The 21,692-nt window shown below is 39.1% G+C and overlaps 1 protein-coding gene across 5 annotated transcripts in view; it reads left to right on the top strand.

Annotated features, from left to right (window-relative positions):
* LOC126191360 (UPF0415 protein C7orf25 homolog) overlaps window positions 1–21,692 on the top strand; it is a 142,195-nt gene that overhangs the window by 101,619 nt on the left and 18,884 nt on the right. For all 5 annotated transcript variants that reach the window (XM_049932204.1, XM_049932206.1, XM_049932205.1 and 2 more), the window contains one exon: window positions 2,170–2,435. In XM_049932204.1, coding sequence (XP_049788161.1) covers window positions 2,170–2,435 — 266 coding nt within the window. The remainder of the gene's footprint in view (window positions 1–2,169; window positions 2,436–21,692) is intronic.

The following is a 21,692-nucleotide window of genomic DNA, read 5'->3' as shown; positions in this document are numbered from 1 at the left end:
GCATCACCCGACTTAATTTGACTACATTCCATTATCCTCGTTTTGCTTTTGTTGATGTTCATCTTATACCCTCCTTTCAAGACACTGTCCATTCTGTTCAACTGCTCTTCCAAGTCCTTTGCTGTCTCTGACAGAATTACAATGCCATCGGCGAACCTCAAAGTTTTTATTTCTTCTTTCTTTTTTTTTTCTTTTGTTTCCTTTACTGCTTTCTCAGTATACAGATTGAATAACATCAGGGAGAGGCTACAACCCTGTCTCACTCCCTTCCCAACCACTGCTTCCCTTTCATGTCCCTCGACTCTTATAACTGCCATCTCCTTTCTGTACAAATTGTAAATACCCTTTCGCTCCCTGTATCTTACCCCTGCCATCTTTAGAATTTGAAAGAGAGTATTCCAGTCAACATTGTCAAAAGATTTCTCTAAGTCTACAAATGCTAGCAACGTAGGTTTGCCTTTCCTTAATCTTTCTTCTAAGATAAGTCATAGAGTCAGTATTGTCTCACATGTTCCAATATTTCTACGGAATCCAAACTGATCTTCTCTGAGGTCGGCTTCTACCAGTTTTTCCATTCGTCTGTAAAGAATTCGTGTTAGTATTTTGCAGCTGTGACTTATTAAACAGATAGTTCGGTAATTTTCACATCTGTCAACACCTGCTTTCTTTGGGATTGGAATTATTATATTCTTCTTGAAGTCTGAGGGTATTTCGCCTGTCTCATATATTTTGCTGGCCAGATGGTAGAGTTTCGTCAGGACTGTCTCTCCCAAGACCGTCAGTAGTTCTAATGGAATGTTGTCTACTCCCGGGGCCTTGTTTCGACTCAGGTCTTTCAGTGCTCTGTCAAACTCTTCACGCAGTATTGTATCTCCCATTTCGTCTTCATCTACATTCTCTTCCATTTCCAGAATATTGTCCTCAATTACGTCGCCCTTGTACAGACCCTGTATATATTCCTTCCACCTTTCTGCTTTCCCTTCTTTGCTTAGAACTGGGTTTCCATTTGAGCTCTTGATATTCATACAAGTGTTTCTCTTTTCTCCAAAGGTTTCTTTAATTTTCCTGTAGGCAGTATCTATATTACCCCTAGTGAAATAAGACTCTACATCCTTACATTTGTCATCTAGCCATCCCTGCTTAGCCATTTTGCACTTCCTGTCGATCTCATTTTTGAGATGTTTGTATTTCTTTTTGCCTGCTTCATTTACTGTGTTTTTATATTTTCTCCTTTCATCAATTAAATTCAATATTTCTTCTGTTACCCAAGAATTTCTACTAGCCCTCATCTTTTTACCTAATTGATCCTCTGCTGCCTTCACTACTTCATCCCTCAGAGCTACCCATTTTTCTTCTACTGTATTTCTTTCCCCCATTTGTGACAATTGTTCCCTTATGCTCTCCCTGAAACTCTGTACAACCTCTGGTTTAATCAGTTTGTCCAGATCCAATTTCCTTAAATTCCCACCTTTTTGCAGTTTCTTCAGTTTTAATCTACAGCTCATAACCAATAGATTGTGGTCAGAGTCCACATCTGCCCCTGGAAATGTCTTACAATTCAATGCCTGGTTCCTAAACCTCTGTCTTACCATTATATAATCTATCTGATACCTTCTAGTATTTCCAGGATTCTTCCATGTGTACAACCTTCTTTTATGATTCTTGAACCAAGTGTTAGCTATGATTAAGTTATGCTCTGTGCTAAATTCTACCAGACGGCTTCCTCTTTCATTTCTTTCCCCCAATCCATATTCACCTATTACGTTTCCTTCTCTTCCTTTTCCTACTCTCGAATTCCAGTCACCCATGACTATTACGTTTTCGTCTCCCTCCACTACCTGAATGATTTCTTTTGTCTCATCATACATTTCATCAATTTCTTCATCATCTGCAGAGCTAGTTGGCATATAAACTTGTACTATTGTAGTAGGTGTGGGCTTCGTGTCTATCTTGGCCACAATATTTGGAAGATAATGTGTCAGTATTCTATTTCTTACAGATTTGGAGATTTACTGATTTAACCAGTTGGTGTTATAGAGAAGAATTAGATTCCATTTTTATGACGTGTGCATTACACAGTCTTGTCTGCAAAATTTTGATTTGTCAATCTTTCTTTTTTTTCTTGCATTTTCCTCATTATTGGTCATTTATTGTCATTTGTGGTTCCAGGGAAACAGTTGATATGCTGTCAAAGTGCATATGAAAGCTTCTCATCCATCATTGATACAGTTGGTGGTGAAAGTGAGAAGAAATCTGCATCACAGTTCATGGAGAAGGTTTTGGTTGTTAATGATATACTTTCACAAGAATTTGAAAATATTAAATTAGGTGGAAAAATTAAGAAACGATCACTTATAGTTTTTGCAACCGGGCATGCTATGAGATCAGTAACAGTAACAGCAAATGAAGGATTTTGTAGAGCATCACTCAATAAGGTGATTAATTTTATTACTAATCTTAGTGCCTATGAACAACTAATGTATCATATTGCTGTGAGCTTTGCTGCACAGAATGAGGCATAGTGGTTAGCATCACTGGTTGCAGTGCTGCCTGTTGCTGTGTCAAAGCCAAAATTATTGGAATGTTCTTGAAATATCTTATGTTTGTGGTGTTTGTATATTGTGGAATACTCAATGTTTATATAAAAACCAGCATTCTGGAATATTTTATGTTTGTGTAAATAGCTGTGTTAATCTGTCCAAGAAGTCAGTTCTGTTATGGTTGCTCGCTGGTGTCAGTAACAAGCGTTCTATGTCACTGATGGCTCCACCTTTGATGTTTTCATTACATATGGGAAAGAAGGTCTTTACAAAAAAATTTCAATGGTGAAGTCTTCGTGGGTTATAGCCAGGTCAAAGCTTCATTTTGTAGGAATGTTTCAACAAGTTTCCAACTCATCCTCTTCAGGCAAAGTGTCGGATTCATGATCAGTTTGCATCTTTGTAGACCCTGGACCATAGGCTCCTCTGCCTCATCTGTAATACCTGAGCCAATCACATGCTTGCTAGCACTACATCCCATGCAGAGCTCAGCTGTAAACCACCATCCCAGTTGACAAGGTCATTATGGACCCGTATCTCCACTGCTTCTTTGATAATCAAGTCCCAGAACCTGTTCAATCGGCACAATACATATGTCTGTTCAAATATATGACCTTCCTTGAGGCTGTGCTCTACCACTAGATTAATCAGTTTGGGCGAGGTGAATGTTTCCACATGTTCTGAGTGTCACTGTGAAATACGCCGTTGTGTCTGGCCAATATATAGGTTGCCATATTCACAACTCATGCTGTAGACTCCAAGTGCCCATGGTCCTAGTTGTCTAACATTGAGTCAAGCTATTTCATATTTTTATTTTAGCCAAAGATTAGAAAATGATTTTAATGCTGTTCTTCTCCAATATCTTGGAAATCTTGGCTGTGGGCAGCCCAGCATACAGAAGGAACACCAGACGCTCAATGTCTTCTTCTGGATCATCTTATTCTTCTTGCTCAGCTGGAGGGCATATCATGTCTGTCTCTCCAAGTAGCCATTCTTGTGAAAGGTTTCACTCAGATGCTGCAACTTGATGGGTAGACTCTCCTTGTCACATATCTGTCTGGTGGCAGCTACTGGCATTTAGGTACAGGTCCATGTGTGTCTTATTTCTATGAACAGAATGTCCCAGCATGCCATCAGCTTTCTTCCTTATTATGATATTTCTTCTACGTTAATTGTGAACTCCATACTGTCATGTATGCTGTTGAGATGATCAAGAAATGCCTGCAGGTTTTCTTCACCATGTGGTCGCATCACGAATGTGTCATCCACGTGTCAGTAGAATGCCTTTGGTTTCAGACACATGGTCTTGGGAGCCATTTTCTTGAAGTGTTCCATATACAGGTTTGCAATGCCTGGCACAAGGGTGAGACCATAGTCACTGTGTCTGACTGCTGGTAGAACTTTCTACCATGTTGGAAGTAGGTGGTGGTGGATGGGTGGTGGAACTCCACAGTGTCTTTGTCAAAGTGGCTCCCTAGTAATGTCAAGGAATCCTCTAGTGGTACCCATGTGAAGAGAGACATGATGTGGAAACTTACCAGGAGGTTACTCTTGTCCAGATGTATCCCATGAAGCACTTTCACACCCTCAGTTGAGTTTTTGACATGATGTGTGGAGTGACACAGGAGAGGTTTTAGTAACTGTGCCAGGTGTTTACCTATCCCATATGTTGATGAAATTGGACGTACTCTAATCCCATACCACTTGTGACTGGCATCCAGTCTCCTGCCCTGCATGTGGGGGTAGGTAGATCGTAAGACCTTTGCATCCAATGAACTCTGCCAGTTCAAAGCTACCTTGAAACAACACAAGAAGTTCCATTGACTTCCAGGGGCACACATGCAGAATATTGACACCAAGTATTTGAGGACCATCATCAGTTTACTGGAAAAGAACTGGAAAAGGTGACCATGTCCTTGCTATCAAAATGATTAAATTTTTCACCGGTTTCAAGCACTTTACCTAAACAGGAGATCCTCAGCAATGTCGAGCAAGCCATTCAGGCTCTTCCCTCTGAGATCATTGAAGAAGTGATAGGGGAGGCCTAAGGATCCTTGACAAAACAAAAATTCCAAAAACTAACGTCTCCTTGGCATAACTCAGGGCAATACACAACCTCTGAGAAGATGAAGAGGAGCTGACAGGAAATGCGACAGTGCTGTTATGTTCAGTTGACTATGGGCAGGAGATGAAGATGCTATTACAAGACCTTGCTTACAAGTCAGTAGGAAAGGATCCTACACCAGCTGTGACTAGGAAGACCATCTTACCCCTGAGCAACTGTGGAGTGGACAAGGATACGGTCAAAAGGCTGTACTCCAAGCAGCGCTACCACCACAGCTGTAAGGCCTACCAAAGATGCACAAGAAGGGAGTTCCATTGTGTCCATAAGTGGACACACTGCATTTACCAGTGTATGGAATAGCTAAACACCTGTCACAATTACTAAAACCTCTTGTGACTCATTGCACACACCCTATCAAAAAATTCAATTTAGTTTGTGAAGGTGCTTCAGGGTATATCTGGACAATGGTGACCTCCTGGTCAGTTTCAACGTAATGTCTCTCTTCACACAGATACCGCTACAGGATTCCCTGCTGTTACGAGGGAGCCATGTTGAGGAAGACACTGTGGAACTGAAACTTCCTGGCAGATGAAAACTGTGTGCCAGTCTGTGGTGGGCAAGGGCACTGTCCTTTCTTCCAGATGTGCTAGTCCAACTTTTGCAGGAGAGCTTCTGTGAAGTTCGTAAGGTAGGAGATGAGGTGCTGGCAGAAGTACAGCTGTGACAACACGTCGTGAGTCATGCTTGGGTTGCTCACATGGTAGAGCACTTGCTCATGAAAGACTAAGGTCCCAAATTTGAGTATCGATTCAGTACACAGTTTTGATCTATTAGGAAGTTTCATATCAGTGCACACTCCTCAACAGAGTGATATTTCATTCTGGAAAGTGTGGAACTGTTCCGCGCTTACTTCCAATGTGGTGGAAAGTTCTACCAGCAGTGAGACTGAGTCCCTATGGGATCCCCTGTTCCACCAGGCATTGCAAACCTCTACACGGACACTTTGAGGAAATGGCTCTCAAAGCCATGTGTCTGAAACCAAAGGCATTCTGTTGATACATGGACAAAACATTCATGGTGTGATTGCATGGCAGAGAAACCCCGCACAAGTTTCTTGACAACCTCAACAGCATACACAACAATATAAATTTCATGAGGGAGACAGAAGAAAACAGATGCCTGCCTTTGCCTGACATTCTGATAAGCAAGAAAACTTATGGTGTGCTAGGACATTCTGTGACTAGAAAAAAGACACACACGGACCTGTATCCAAATGCCAACAGCCGCCACCATCCAGCAGAACTCAAATTTGTGCTCACCACCATGATGCATAGAGCATGAGAGACTGGTGACATGGAGAATCTACCCACTGAGTTGTGGCATCTAAGGGAAGCGTTTGGCAAGTTACAGCATCTAAGGGAAACCTTCGACAAGAATGACTACTCGGAGACACAGATGAGATGCGCTTTCCAGCTGAGCAAGAAGAATAGGAAAGAATACAATCTGGATGAAGACATAAGGCATCTGGTGTTCCTTCCATATGCTAGGTTTTCCATGGCCAATATTGCCAGGATACTAGAGAACAACATTAAAATCATTTTCTGCTCTTTGGCTAAAATAAAAAATATACTTGGCTCAATGAAAGACAAGCTAAGACCATGGACACCTCGAGTCTACAGCATCACTTGCGAATATGGCAAGCAGTATATCTGCTAAACACAATGGCATATTTCACAGCACAGCTTAGAACATGTGAGACGCATTCACTTCAGCCAAACGGACAAATCTGGAGTGGTAAAGTACAGCCTCAATGAAGGTGATACGAACACAAGTGTAAGCCAATTGAATGGGTATTGGTACTTGATCATCAAAGAGGTAGTGGAGGTACAGGTGAATGATGATCTTGTCAACTGGGATAGCAGTTTTCAACTGAGCTCTTCATGGGATGTAGTGGTAGAAAGAACATGTCAAGAGCACTCTGATATAAAAGTGGTAAAGGCAGCATCAGGACATGACATGACAGTTTCATCATCATCATAATCATTGTAGTCATCGTCATTGTACTCATTACATGTGCAAGTGTCATCTGACAATGGTGCTAAATCACAAAATTACATACTGTCAGACCTAAGACAACAACCACTGCCTTCAATTATTAGGAGCTGTTACAGGATTTGATCCAGTGAAATGCAGGATCATGATCTGCATAGAATGTTTGAAGACCATCGAAGATTTTTCTTTTTAGGTAGTTCTCCACAAAATAGTTGCTTGTCTGCACAGCTCTAGTCCTATAGATGCTTCTCTTGGAGGCCATATTTGTGCTTGATGTATATTTACATTTATAGACAGTGCAGCAGAGGCCCACATGGGTTCACAATTTCCTCAGTCCCTAATTGTGAGGACCAATACTGAGCTTTTGTCTCAGTCCTCCCTGCGCTGAAAACCATCTTGTAACAATCACACAACGTCCTCATTTACTAGTCCTACTGGCTTCAGCTACTTTGGTTGTGGGACTTGAAGTTCTACCCAAGAATGGATAAATTTGTTGTGCATGCCCTGAAACTCATTCAACATCAGAATTTTACTGCACCAGAAGCCACTTGATATCCACCTCTGTAGCTGAATGGTCAGCACGGTTGAGTGCCATATGGAAGACCCATGTTTGATTCCTGGTACTGGTGTGGATTTTTCTTCGATGAGAGGAGTGGAACAGGGTGCACGCAGTCTAATGAGGCCAGTTGAAGAGCTACTTGTCCAAGCAGTAGTGGCTCCAGATCACAAAAACTGATAACGGCCGGGAGAGCAGTGTCCTGACCGCACACCCCTCTATAATGAATCCAATGACGCCATTGGTAGAGGATGACATGACAGTCGGTTGGTATCAATGGGCCTGTCAGGGCTGTGAATGTTTGTTTCCAAAGCAACCTGATGCGACACTGAATAATCCCAGTGACACTGAATAATCCCAGTGATTGCGCTCCTTGCAGCATTTTGTTGCACTTCACTGTGGCTGTTATGAACACTTCACATCTGTACTAGTGCATAGTATTCTGTAGCAAAGAGAACAAGAGCAAGGGAAGCTATTCTAAGTACAAGATATTATTCCAAGCTTTATGATGAGCTTAACTTGCAACAGCAGTGTTATATAAGCAAGTATGAAAAGTTAATTAGATTATATATGCTATTTTCTTAATGATTTTTTCATGATTTACTGTATCAAAGAACCACCATAATTTCAGTTACTATTTATCACAGGCTGTTTTGATCCATTAGAAATGGTTTGTGAAAGACTATGACCATATAACAATGGGTTTATTTATAAATAACTTTTCTGCTACTAGTAATGATTTTCTTTTATTTGTATTTTGCGTGATGTGTCTAAGGAAATGATTCCCACTTTCAAGTGGGTTTTCGGCCTGCTAGGCCATATATTCATCATGTCTTCAATGTGTGAGGTACTGCATTTTTCTGTTGTATTAAAGTATTCTTGTAGTTCACTTGCACAGAAGCTCACACACATTAAACAACACACACAATTTTCTTTGCACAGTACACACTGAAAATAACAAATGTTTCAGTGTGTACTGTGCACAGAAAACTGTGTGTTATATTTAAAATGTGTGAGCTTCTGCACAAGTGGACCACACTAAAACTTAAACACAGTGCAACTATGCAGCACACCACACACTGAAAAATCATGAATAAATGGCAAAACACATGGATAATATACCTGAAAATGGGAATCATTTACCAAAATGTGTCAACAAAAATATAAATAAGGAAAATCTTGACTGGTAGCAAATACATATAAAGGCAAATATAAATAAATGTTAAATAATGACTGGTTGTCGTTAGTTGTTTATCTAATTTTGATGTACTTTGGAATCTAATTGCTCCAACTGGCACAAAACTTGGCCTCATCTGATGAGCTGCCAAATAATTTGATAGATGAAAACAGCACATTTCTGTTCTAACAATGTTGGGACTGAGTTTTGAGTGTGGTTAAATGTTCTTAGAATTTGGTTAGACTATTCATTAATTCACTTACGCACTTCTTGAAATTTCTGCTCTGGTATGATATTGCAGAACTGTATGCATATTGAAAATTGTTGCTTGACATCTCAAGAATAGGTCGCACAAATAGATTGAGCAACAAAAGTTTTCAGATCCTTTTTATATATACATGGTTAGCAGCAGTGCCCAGTCCCAGAAACTTCTGTTAGGTCAAAACACAGCTTGTGCTGATGACGTCAAACTATTTATGATGTCCTGGATCCATAAAAGAATTGTGTGTTCCAGCTGTTTACAGTCTGGTACTCTGTTGGGATATTTGGTGATGATGTTATGATGCTACATTCTGCCTTTGTAATTACAGCTGACTTGATGCTTTTGAGAATTTTAACGGAAGTTTTCCTGTATACAAGTTTACATTAAAAAAGCTAAAATTAGATTCTGTGTTGCTGTATTGTTATGTACTAGGAAATCAGGCAAGTTTGTATGAAACCTGCAGATTTTTTTAAATTTTTTTGCTGGGTTCTTTGTTTATGACAATGGTACTGAGTAGGTCTAAGAACTTTACATTACTTTTCTTGGCTTGAAATAATGCCTGCTTTATTGGATGTATAGAGATCTTATTTGCAAGATCTTTAGAGGTTCTCAATTAGTTGTGAGCAGTAGCATCATAAGAAGTAAAAAGTCTAAATGTCCAAGCCTTCCTACTTGAATGTGCACAAGGACATTTCCAGTTAAGTAGTAAAAGCAAGCGAAGACCCACCCTAATCTAATGGTACCATTTGGAGGATGTTGCAAATACTGAGTGAGATTACTAGATTCACACTACAAAAGAGACTAAAAGGAAACTGATGAAGAAAATGTGATATCTCAAGATTTCTTGGAGCAATACATTAATGGTTTGCTTCATTTTACACACAATATCTTGATGAATGACCCAGCCATCTTCTTCAGGTGCTACAAGTTTTGCTGTTCTAGATACTTGTTGTCTGGACCCCAACCTGACTGTGAAATATTGTTTTGTTTCGTACTGCTATTTATAGATGAGTTCAATTCCTGAAATCCACTATGCCCTTTGATGCTCTTTTATTTTTCAGAGTTTGCACTTATATTCTATGAAATAAATTCTGTCAGTGTTTTTCAGCTGTTGTGGATGTGATGGCTGGCGAGATTTAAAAACAAAAATAAATAAATTTAAATGCCAGACCTCAAGCATTTTTAAACAGAAGCCTCTGTCCCTGTTTAGTAGATTTTCTTACATCTTTATTTTGATAGATTCCTTAATTATTTCATTTCATGGTTATATTCAAGGCCCTGTTTGATCACAGCTGATTTGGTTTTTTAATCAAGTGTGGCGCTGATGTTCCTAGCACCTCTGCTCAACTGTGCCCCCTGTAAGACATACCACAATCGTGTGGAATGTGATTCACCCGGCTCTTGGAGATTGTCTTTAACATGGCAAAGAATACATTTATCTTACTTGAAGGGAGTAAAATACACTGGGCTCATTGTTTCCCTAGGTGTCTACTGATCTTTCCAGATATTTGGGTAACATAAGGCAGCTAAGTGGGTTTGGGTTTCTCTATCTTGGTCTCATCGCATCCTCTTTTCTCATATGTTCGTATTTTGACTGCATTGCTCATTCAGTTTGATGACCTGAACACTATCCATAGCTGATGTAATTCTTTGCTGAGGTGCTCCTTGTCTGAAAGTGTTAAAGATCTATGGACCAGAGTCTTTAGTACTGAATTTCTTTGTGACAGTTGGTGATGGCTCAAGGCATGGAGATACATGTCAGTGTACAACATTGCACTGTGACTTGGTATGTGACCGTTCTTCTTGTAACTAAAACATTGAGGATAGGTAGTAAACCCTCTTTTGCAAATTCCATCGTGAATTTTATATAACAATGAATAGACTATAAATGTTCCAGGAATCCTTGAAGCTTTTCCTCTTAGAACCATACTTAGTAATATTGGCTAATCTATATGTTAGCTGGCAAAATAGCTAAAATACATTCTTGGTGAATATGTGGGTATGTGAAAGCAACGTATTTGCAGCTCCACTGTCTTTGTGCACCACCTCACTCCCACAATTTACTCATATGCAACTCCAGAACACAGATATAATGGATATTCCACTTTCTGATTCCATGAAAATAATCTTGGGAAAGTTCAACAATTATTTCATGGAAAGTTTTAGGCACATTCTGACAAGAACTTACTTTCTGTTCTACAGAAAATATTATGGACAAAGTGATGGTGTGGTGACAGGTAGTCCATTATTGCCTGTCATGGCAGTACTGTATATGCAACACTTTGGAAGCAAAAGCACTAGAATCCGCAAAGTTGAAACCAACAGGCTTCTGTTGGTACATAGATGTTTGCAGTGTGGCTACTTGAAGTGAAAAAGCATCAAGAGTTCCTAGAACATTTAAACTAGCCATCATAATATAAAATTCACGATGGAACTTGAAAAAGAGGGCCAATTACTTTTCCATGACATACTAGTTAGGAGAAGAATGGATGGATCCCTGTGTCACAGCTTGTAAAGAAAACTTGTGCATCTTCACACCTCAAGCCATACCATCCATCACAAAGATATTCGGCAGTAATGACTCTGGTCCATAGAGTTTGAACACTTTCAGACAAGGAGAGCAAACTGAAGAATGACAACACCTATGAACAGTGTTCTGAAGGGAAGGGTACTCAGATCATCAAATTAAATTGGCAATGCAGTCACAATCAAGAAGACTGAGACCGACACTAAGAAACAGAATTCAGTATCCAGATAGATTACTAGACTCATACAGAAACATGGCATCTAGTGTATTTCACTCCCTTCAGCGAAGATTGAAGAGTTTTTTGTAATGTTAAAGAGGATCTAGGTCCCAAAAAGTCAGATGGGTATTGCATTCCCCATGAATGTGCTATGTCTTACGAAAGGCAGTACATCAGAACAGTCGAGGAGAGAGCTGAGGCACATCAGTGACACACCCACTAAAACAACCAAGCAAATCAGCTGCACTGCCTCGAATATAATCATGTAATGAAATACAGTGATTATATTAAAATGACAGCTGGGTTGGTTGTTTAAATATTGTCCAAGAAATGGAAACAACACCTCAGCAGGACACCTAAATGCATGAAATTGATGGAGAAAGGTTAACAAGCAACTCATGTGTCTATAATAAAGGCCATGCATGAAGCCTACAATAAGTTTTACAGTCATATCCAGTTGAAAGATAGATCAGGAAACGAGTCATAAACTTTGTTCAACCTCACGAATTCATCTAGTGTTAAAATGAAGACAGGAGACAGAAAGAAGAAATTTTAAGAATCAGCATTCTAAGGAAAAGATAGATTGCTACTTACTGTGAAGATTACACATTACATTGCATACAGGCACAGTTAAAAGATACTTACACATTATCTTTCAGACATAGCCCTCATCAGTGAAGAAAGAGAAATACACACCTCCCACTCACACAAGCAAGCACACCTAATGCACATATAACCACCGACATACGTGAGATATACTTGCTTGCGTTAGAGGGTGGTGTGTGGTTTTCTTTCTTTTTCTGATGAGGGTTGTGGCTAAAACCTAATGTGTAAGAGTCTTTTAATTGTTCCCGTCTAATGTATCAACCTATCTTTTCCTTACATTGTTGATATTCCAATCTGGAGTGGACATTATTTAAATTTTAGAAGTCCACATTTAAAAATGCAGGGATTTGAAAAAAATTCAGAAACATTAAAAATGTAACACATTACCATGCCTAATACTTCATAGGAAACTGTTGGCATTCAAAATATCTTCTGGTTGTCTCAGAATGGATGAATACAGGTCTCCTGTGGCCTTCAAGGGAAACTCATATCATTCCTGCGCAAAGTAGTGCCAAGTTCACGTAATGATGATTGCTGGTGGATAATTATCACACACCCTTCTCTCCACAGTAGACCACAAAGGCTAAATAATATTGAGATATGGTGACTGTAGTGGTAGGGGAGATGTAGCAGTTCATTCTTGTGCTCACAAAATCAGTCCTGGAGGATGTGAGCTGTGTGAACAAGGTCCTTCTCATCTGGGGACACAGCATCGCCATTGGGGGACAAACGCTAGCATGGGATGGACCTGATCAGCTAAAATAGTCACACACTCTGTGGCAGTAATGCATAATGCAGCCTTGTAGAGTAACCATGGACTACATCGAATACCATAACATGACTGCCCAGATCTTCACCAAAAGCCCGTTGTGTTTCAAAATTCAGCCTCATCTGATCAAATGGCATTCTTTGATTGCTTTATAGTCCAGGTTTTATGGCTTTGGCACCAGGTTTTACTGTTATGCCCATTTGCATCATTAATGAACGCATTTGGGAATTTCAGCTCGCCCTGAAATTCCCTGCTATGGAGTACCCTTCTTGTTGTTTTAGTGCTGACAGGGTTCGTAAGTACAACATTCAGTTCTGCAGTGACTTTTGCAGCGGTCATCCTCGTATTTTTCATCACACTCCTCTTCAATGTCTGTCTATTATGACCACACAGCATACACTTTCATCTAAGTTGTGCATTAGTGGATGATGTTTTTCTGCTTTTCCTGTTTGGAGTATAAATCCTCGACACCGTGCCTCTTGAAATGCCAAACACTTTGACTACCTCTGTTACAGAAGCACTCACCACATGAGCACCAACAATTCATCACGTATGCATTACTTAGCTCCAACATAATGCACTTATAGCTATACAGAACATTGTTCTGACCATGACTGTCACTTGCAGCATATTATGGGCATTGCACAGGTGCCTTTTGTAGTCAAATACAACACTGAAAACTGCAGGATTGGTTAGGATCTGTATTTATTTCAGCATTCATTTCTTGTGTTATTTCCTTATTTTTTCCAGCCCCTGTATATTTAAGCAACAGTATACTACCAATGTTTTGACTATTGCACAGACTGACAAAAAAGAGATATTGATATTAGTACACCAGGTATTGAAAAACAGCTAAGACTACTTAAAACAAATAAAGCAGTTAGATTGTACATGGAATTAGCTAATTTCTTAACTCTTATTTATTCAGAGCTTGCAGAGCAAACAATCCCTTGTATCTAGAAATAAATGCATGTCAATTTTGTCTTGTGGTGTTTCATTATTTTTGTCCAGACCATGTATATTCACACAACAAGAGACTACCAATGTTTGATCACTGCTCAGACTGACAAAAGAGAGATACTGATATTAGTACATCAGGTATTGAAACTAAGACGACCTAAAACAAATAAGGCAGTTACACTGTACATGGAATTAGCTTGTTTCTTAACTCATATTTAGTGAGAATTTCCAGGGCAAATAGTCTCTTGTAACTAGAAATGAATGCATGTCACTTCCATATACAAAAAGGGTAAAAGATCAGATGTACAGATTTATGGACCAATATCTCTGATTTCTGGTGGTTTCAGGATTCTAGAGCATATTTTCAGTTCACACATTCTGATGTCTCTGCAGGAAAACAAGCTGTTCTCAAAGAATCTGCTTGGATTCAGGAAAAACCATTCATGTGAGAGGCAGCTTGTATTATTCATACATGACATCTTGCAGACAATAAATGCAGGTCAACAACCAGATACAATCTTCGGCAATTTTCGAAAGGTGTTTGGTACTGTACCACAGTGTCAGATACTAATGAAGATGTGATCATATGGATTATCTTGACAAATAGTGATTGGCTTGAGAAATACTACACAATAGTGGACACCAAATATTCTGCAGAATTGAAAGCAATATCAGGTGTGCCCCCAAAGACAGCAGAATATGACATGTAATGTTTTTTGTATACGTAAATGATTTATCAGACAGGATAGCAGCTGTGTAAGATTCTTCATGCTTTTCCAGTGTATTTTTTTCATTATATGGCTCTCAGTACACCAGCAGATCACATTTTGTAAATCTCATGTAATTTCTTTGAGATAACTGCTTGACACTGTCAGGTCATTGGTTACTGCTGGTAATGTCTTATGGAGGCCTCCTCTGAAAATGGTGCATGCGCTACTCAGTTGTTTTCAGGTGCGCTCTGTACAAGGTATTGTTATGCACCTGAGAATTACTTACATCAGGGATCTGTGAGGATACTGATATGAATGAGAGAGAGAGAGAGAGAGAGAGAGAGAGAGAGAGAGAGAGAGAGAGAAACAAACATTGTTCTGACCATGACTGTCACTGGCAACATATTAAGGGCATTGCACAGGTGCCTTTCCTAGTCAAATACAACACTGCAAACTGCAGGATTAGTTAGCATCTGTATTTATTTCAGCACTCATTTCTTGTGGTGTTTCCTTTTTTTTCCAGCCCCTGTATACATTCTTTTTTTGTAGTTGCCAACCCAACATACAGTGGGCCTACAAGGTTCGAATAGTTTGCACTGAAGATGGTCACACGGTGACCAAAATTGATCTGTAAAATAAAGGATTTCAATCTTTATGAATGATACTGACATTTATACAGGACATTATCATGTTGTTTTTACAATGCTAATCAGTAGTGAACACGTATTGGCAGTATCCAGGTGGAGTTGGTCTTGTGAATATCTACTGAAAGAACCAGGAAAAAGAAATTGTGAAATTAAAATGGGAATTGTGAAATTAAAATGGGAAGTGTGTAATAGGGTATGGAGGGGCATAGTCAACTTAAATAAGAACATAAAGCAATTTGCGACTTTTCTGAGTGAATAATTTTTTGGATTTGTCAGTTTCCTCAACATGAATGAGTGAAAAGGTGTTCAGCATGATTCTGTTGTTGGAAGTTTAATAATCTGCATGAAAGAACATCATCTTTTATTCCAGAAGAATCTAGCCATCATTTATAATTAATATTATGGTAGATATTTACAGACATGACATACACAGATAGGATGCAGTTTAGTTTCCATTATCTGTTCTGGGTTGTTATAGGTCTCTGCCTTAAAAAATCCGATAGCCAAAATCCTTAGTATCCACAGTATTTTCATTTAATATAGCTGAGGGAGAGCTTCCACATGCGTATTCTGCCATGAAGCAGTCTTTGGGTTCAATAACTATGAAAAGTAAGTGTACTGAACTATGAAAGGCAACAGTAGGGAACATACCATGTCCACATGCAGCAGTGGTTTCTGATACGTGATGGAGAAGCATAATGTAAATGAAACAGCAAACATCATCATCGTTCAGAAAAAAGATGGATTACAGTGGTACATGACAATACATAGTTGATGTCAGTGCAGTGATCTGTGTCCTCAAGCAGAAAGATGTGTGTGTGTCCCAAAAGCTTTACTGGCATAGTATGTTGCATATGGCATTGCTGTTGTAAGCATTGCTGAACAAAAGTTGAGGTATATTTTGCGCTTGTGTTGTGAAAAACCAATGCACTATCTCAGAAAGTGAGATACAGTGTAATGATGTTACAGTAGCAGAAGTCATAAAGAAAAATATTGAGACAGGTAATGAAAGGAATTTGAAGTTATACAAACTGGGAATAGAAATAATTGTACTCAAGGAAAAAGAGATCAAATTTAGGAATTGTGAAAAAGTCAGGAACCTGGAAAACTGAGTCTTGTTAATGCGCGACACAGTAGGAGTGGAAAACAATAATACAGAACGGATACCCACACCAATACGTAGGGTACTGTAGGTGAAAAATGTGAAGACACTCTTAGTGACACTAACGAGAAAGATGGAGGAAAACACTACGCAACCGATGGGTAACTTGACCTCAGGCTTGAAAGAAATAAACAACTTGAAGAATAGAAAAGTCGAAGCTTCTTAATAGAAATATAGAGGTAAAAACCATAACAGAAGGAACAACCAAAGATAGTGAGAACAATGAAGCAGATAGTGCTGAAGTCAAGATGAAGCTATAAACATGAGTAAATACAGTTGCTCTAACAGTAATAACATAGATACTTTTGTAGAGTAAATTCTACAGAAAGGAACAGTGCAATGGAAAAATCACAGTTGTAACAAAAATAACGAGCATGGAGCTACCCAAATCATGAATACAGAGGTGAATGATCAGCATAGCAGTGGTGTGGCAACAACAGACAGAACGAAGAGTGGCATAATGGACAGCAACAAGACAGGTGCAGTTACCAATGGGAAAATTTCCAAGGTTTTGGCAGGCTCACAACAGATGCAATAACAGCTTCAGAGCAGGCTTTTGCCCACCTAAACAGCAGATGCAGCCAGGGGTATAGGATAATATATGAAGAAAATTGAGAGGATTGGAGGTGGCAACACACAAACTTTAGATCTGATGAGGAACAATACTTTACAACACTTTTCCTATTTAAACTTGACGTACTGCAAGTGTGTGTGTCTGTACAGAAAATTCTTAGCACAATTTATACTTTCAAATGATGAACATATGTAATTGAAAATAAATACACAAACACACATTTTCTTTATTTTCTTTACGTGCTGCTAGACATTTTCTGAGTTTTACAGAATGTTACACTATTTTATACATTAGCGATGTGTACAGTTTTTGTGATATCTGTGCTTCAAAATTGCTTGATTCTTTCTTCTTTATGAAACAATTTTGATACTTGTGTTCACATAAGAATATAAGTAATCTAAATCATTCGAAGTCAAATTTGTAAATTCCTTTACCCTTTTAGGGCGTGATTGAGTTGGAGTGTTGTCTTATTGAAAAATGTAGGAAAGCCACAGGCATTGGTAGATTGTTTTGTTGTTTAGTGTTGTTCTTTGATCTAGATGAAGCATTTGAAATTTTCATGGGGTTTCTATTTTTTATCAAAATTTGCATTTTGCAAAACACTTAAGGATGTGGATGCAAGGATACTGTGATAGATATCAGTGCCAACGAGCAACTTACCAGCAAGCACTAGTTGGTGAACCTTAGCTTCTTGAACTTTCTGTCATTTTACACCTTTTCTGGTGGACAGAATGTTGTTGTATCATGCCGACAATGCAAGTCAGTAGTGTGCACATGTCGGCAGTAGTGAGGTGGAGTCAGTCGGGCGTACATGTATTGAAAGAGCTGCAAAACAGGAACATGCAACATTAAAGTGGAAAGTATTTCATAGGACATTGAGGGATGTAGCTAACTGAAATAAGAACTTAAAGCAGTCTGTGGCTTTTTAGAGTGAAGTTAGGCATGTTCCTATGTGGAAGAACATCATCTCTAAGAAACCAACCATCAGTTGTGATTAATATTATGGTAGATAATTACAGACACAGCACACTTAAATCTCTGTAGTTTACTTTCCATTATCGGTCATGGTCTGATGTAAATCTCTGCCTTAAAAGTCTGATAGCAAATCCTTAGGAACCCAGTCACTTTAGTTAGAATTACGGGGGAAAGCTTATAACGTGTAGCTTTCGAAGGAGACCTCCATAAGAAGACCATGGCAATGTGGACATTGGCAGTTGCTATTTACTAGCAGTAATCAGCAGCCACCACATGATGCCACTTGATGATGCCAAGACATATTATGGAAGTTACAATATATGATCTGGGGGCAGACCTGAGACCCATATATTGGGCTTTAAAACGGTTCAGTGACTATGTCATTGTGTACATGAAAGCACTATCATTGAGGAATGGTAAGGAGGTGCAAAAAGAGTTGGACAAAATTTCCACTTGGTGTAATAAATGGCATCCCACTTTAAATATGGATAAATGTAAAATAGTACTTATAATGAAAAGAGAGAACTTACTAATATCTGATTACAAGATTAGTGATGGAGTTCGTGCACACATTGCATTGTGCAAGTTTTTAAGGGTAATACTAAGAAGTGATGTGAAATGGAACAGTCCTATAAAATCAGAATAAGGGTAGATGAATGGCAGACTTGGATTTGTTGCAAAGGTTCTGGGAAAATGCAATGCATTGTAAATTAAATTGAGTACAAGATGCTAGTGCTACCAAATCTAGAGAACTGATCCAGTGTTTGAATTCCCTATCAAGGAAGTACAACAAGAGAAGTCAAATGAATTTAGAGACATGCTGGTAGGACTGCAGCAGGTTGTTACAGTTCATACAAAATTGCAACAGAAATCACTGGTGTACCTAAATGGATATTTTTGTAAGAAAGATGGTTATTTTTTGCAAAACCACATTGGGTACATTTAGAGAACCTGTAGTTGTAGATGTCTTTGTGAACATTATGCACCCACCAGAGTATATCTTGCATATGGATCACTAAAATAAGATAAGAGAGATTTTTCCATGTATAGAGGCACATAGGCAGTCATTTTTCCCATGTTCGACAATTTAATGGAAGAGGAAATAAAATTAAAAAAAAAAAAAAATCAACAATATTGATATGAAGTATTATACTCTGTGGTGCACTGTACAGTGACTCACAGAGTATACATGTAGATAAGATCTAAATCTTTTGTGCCTTTTCCCTACTTTTCTTTTACTACTCCCTACAAGAATTATTGAGTTTTGTGGTGGTCTCTCCACTTCATAACTTTTTGAAGTCATCCAATAAATACTTAGGTTCATGGTCCCACCATGATGTATACTCTTTTTGGACACCTCTAAATGTGCTGTTCTCTGAGGATTCTGTCACTGCTTGGGTAAATTTTGAGTTAATTCAAGGCATACATGGAATATTGTCAATCAGTTAATGTAAATTTTTTGAGTAAGAAGCCCTGTTTGCTGTACCGTCAATTAACTGTTGGTGTCACGCTACTGAGACTGAGGAACAGTAAGGTGCTTCTGTCACCCAACAAGTTCAGGCATATCAGCCGAAGAGCCATTCAGAGACAACCTAAATTCAGTAGCATGGAAATACCTTAATTTCCCCAGTATCAACTTACTGTAATGCACACACTACCGGAGAAAAACAGTCTTGTGAAATAATACTCAATGTATTATCTGAATATAATAGAGGGAAACATTCCACGTGGGAAAAATATATCTAAAAACAAAGATGATGTGACTTACTAAACGAAAGCACTGGCATGTTGATAGACACACAAACAAACACAAACATACACACAAAATTCAAGCTTTCGCAACCCATGGTTGCTTCATCAGGAAACAGGGAAGGAAAGGGAAAAATGAAAGGATGTGGGTTTTTAGGGAGAGGGTAACGAGTTATTCCAATCCCGGGAGTGGAAAGACTTACCTTATTTGGGAAAAAGGAAAGGTATACACTCGCGCACACACACGCATGTCCATCTGCACATACACAGACACAAGTAGACATTTGTAAAGGCAAAGAGTTTGGGCAGAGATGTCAGTCGAGGCAGAAGTACAGAGACAAAGATGTTGTTGAATGACAGGTGAGGTATGAGTGGCAGCAACTTGAAATTAGCGGAGGTTGAGGCCTGGTGGGTAACGAGAAGAGAGGATATACTGAAGGGTAAGTTCCCATCTCCGGAGTTCTGACAGGTTGGTGTTAGTGGGAAGTATCCAGATAACCCGGACGGTGTAACACTGTGCCAAGATGTATTGGCCGTGCACCAAGGCATGTTTAGCCACAGGGTGATCCTCATTACCAACAAACACTGTCTGCCTGTGTCCATTCATGCGAATGGACAGTTTGTTGCTGGTCATTCCCACACAGAAAGCTTCACAGTGTAGGCAGGTCATCAAAAGCAGAGCCACGTGTGAAAGCACCCACGTGATTTACCAACTGACCTGCCTACACTGTGAAGCTTTCTATGTGGGAATGACCAGCAACAAAATGTCCATTCACATGAATGGACACAGGCAGACAGTGTTTGTTGGTAATAAGGGTCACCCCGTGGCTAAACATGCCTTGGTGCACGGCCAGCACATCTTGGCACAGTGTTACACCGTCCGGGTTATCTGGATACTTCCCACTAACACCAACCTATCAGAACTCTGGAGATGGGAACTTGTCCTTCAGTATATCTTCTCTTCTCGTTACCCACCAGGCCTCAACCTCCGCTAATTTCAAATTGCTGCCGCTCATACCTCACCTGTCATTCAACAACATCTTTGCCTCTCTTCTTCTGCCTCGACTGACATCTCTGCCCAAACTCTTTGCCTTTACAAATGTCTGCTTGTGTCTGTGTATGTGCGGATGGATATGTGTGTGTGTGTGCGCGCGTGTGTGTGCGTGTGTGTGTGCGCGAGTGTATACCTTTCCTTTTTTCCCCCTAAGGTAAGCCTTTCCGCTCCCAGGATTGGAATGAATCTTTACCCTCTCCCTTAAAACCCACATCCTTTTGTCTTTCCCTCTCCTTTCCTCTTTCCTGTTGAAGCAACCGTTGGTTGCGAAAGCTTGAATTTTGTGTGTATGTTTGTGTGTCTATCAACATGCCAGCACTTTCGTTTGGTAAGTCACATCATCTTTGTTTTTAAATATATTCAATGTATTATCTGATAGTTACTACACACAATTAATCCAATAGCTTATGCACAAGAGAGATATTTTAGAACACTTACCGTAAACAGACCTTGTCTTACTAATAGCACCATCAAACAATGGAAACTACAGGATGGAATAATGTCAATATTATGAAAAAATAGTTGCTACTCACCATATAGCAGAGTCACAGATAGGCACAACAAAAAGACTGCCTAATTCTGTTTGGCTGGAAGCATTGTTTGATAGTCTTTTTGTTGTGGCTATCTGTGACTCAGCATCTTCGCTAGATGGTGATAGCACCATCGAAAAAAGGTGGTTAATGCTGTTACATTAAATCAGATTAGATCAACTTTCATTCCAATTAATCTGTAGTGAGGAGGTCCTCCAGGATGTAGAACATGTCAGAAAAACAATAATACATGACAAATATTTACAACTAAAACAAATAAGCTAATGTACCTTCCACAAGTCCCAAATGGAATGATCGTCATTTTCTTTAAATGAATGCTAAATGAAAGGATCATTTTACAACACTCATTTAGTAAGATCACATTAATGCACTGAATTTAAAATTAAAAAAAGTTTTTTTTTATTTATAAGCTAATAAACATATGATAGAACTGCTACAATACTTATTTACAATGAACACATTACTGCACTGAAATGGTTCAGAACTTAGATTGTACTTCACACACACACACACACACACACACACACACACACACACAC

The sequence above is a fragment of the Schistocerca cancellata genome, chromosome 6 (genome assembly GCF_023864275.1).
Source record: "Schistocerca cancellata isolate TAMUIC-IGC-003103 chromosome 6, iqSchCanc2.1, whole genome shotgun sequence".
NCBI classification, from domain to species: domain Eukaryota; kingdom Metazoa; phylum Arthropoda; class Insecta; order Orthoptera; family Acrididae; genus Schistocerca; species Schistocerca cancellata.
The sequence above is the reverse complement of the archived record's forward strand: the minus strand, read 5'-3'. Positions and strand labels throughout refer to the sequence as shown.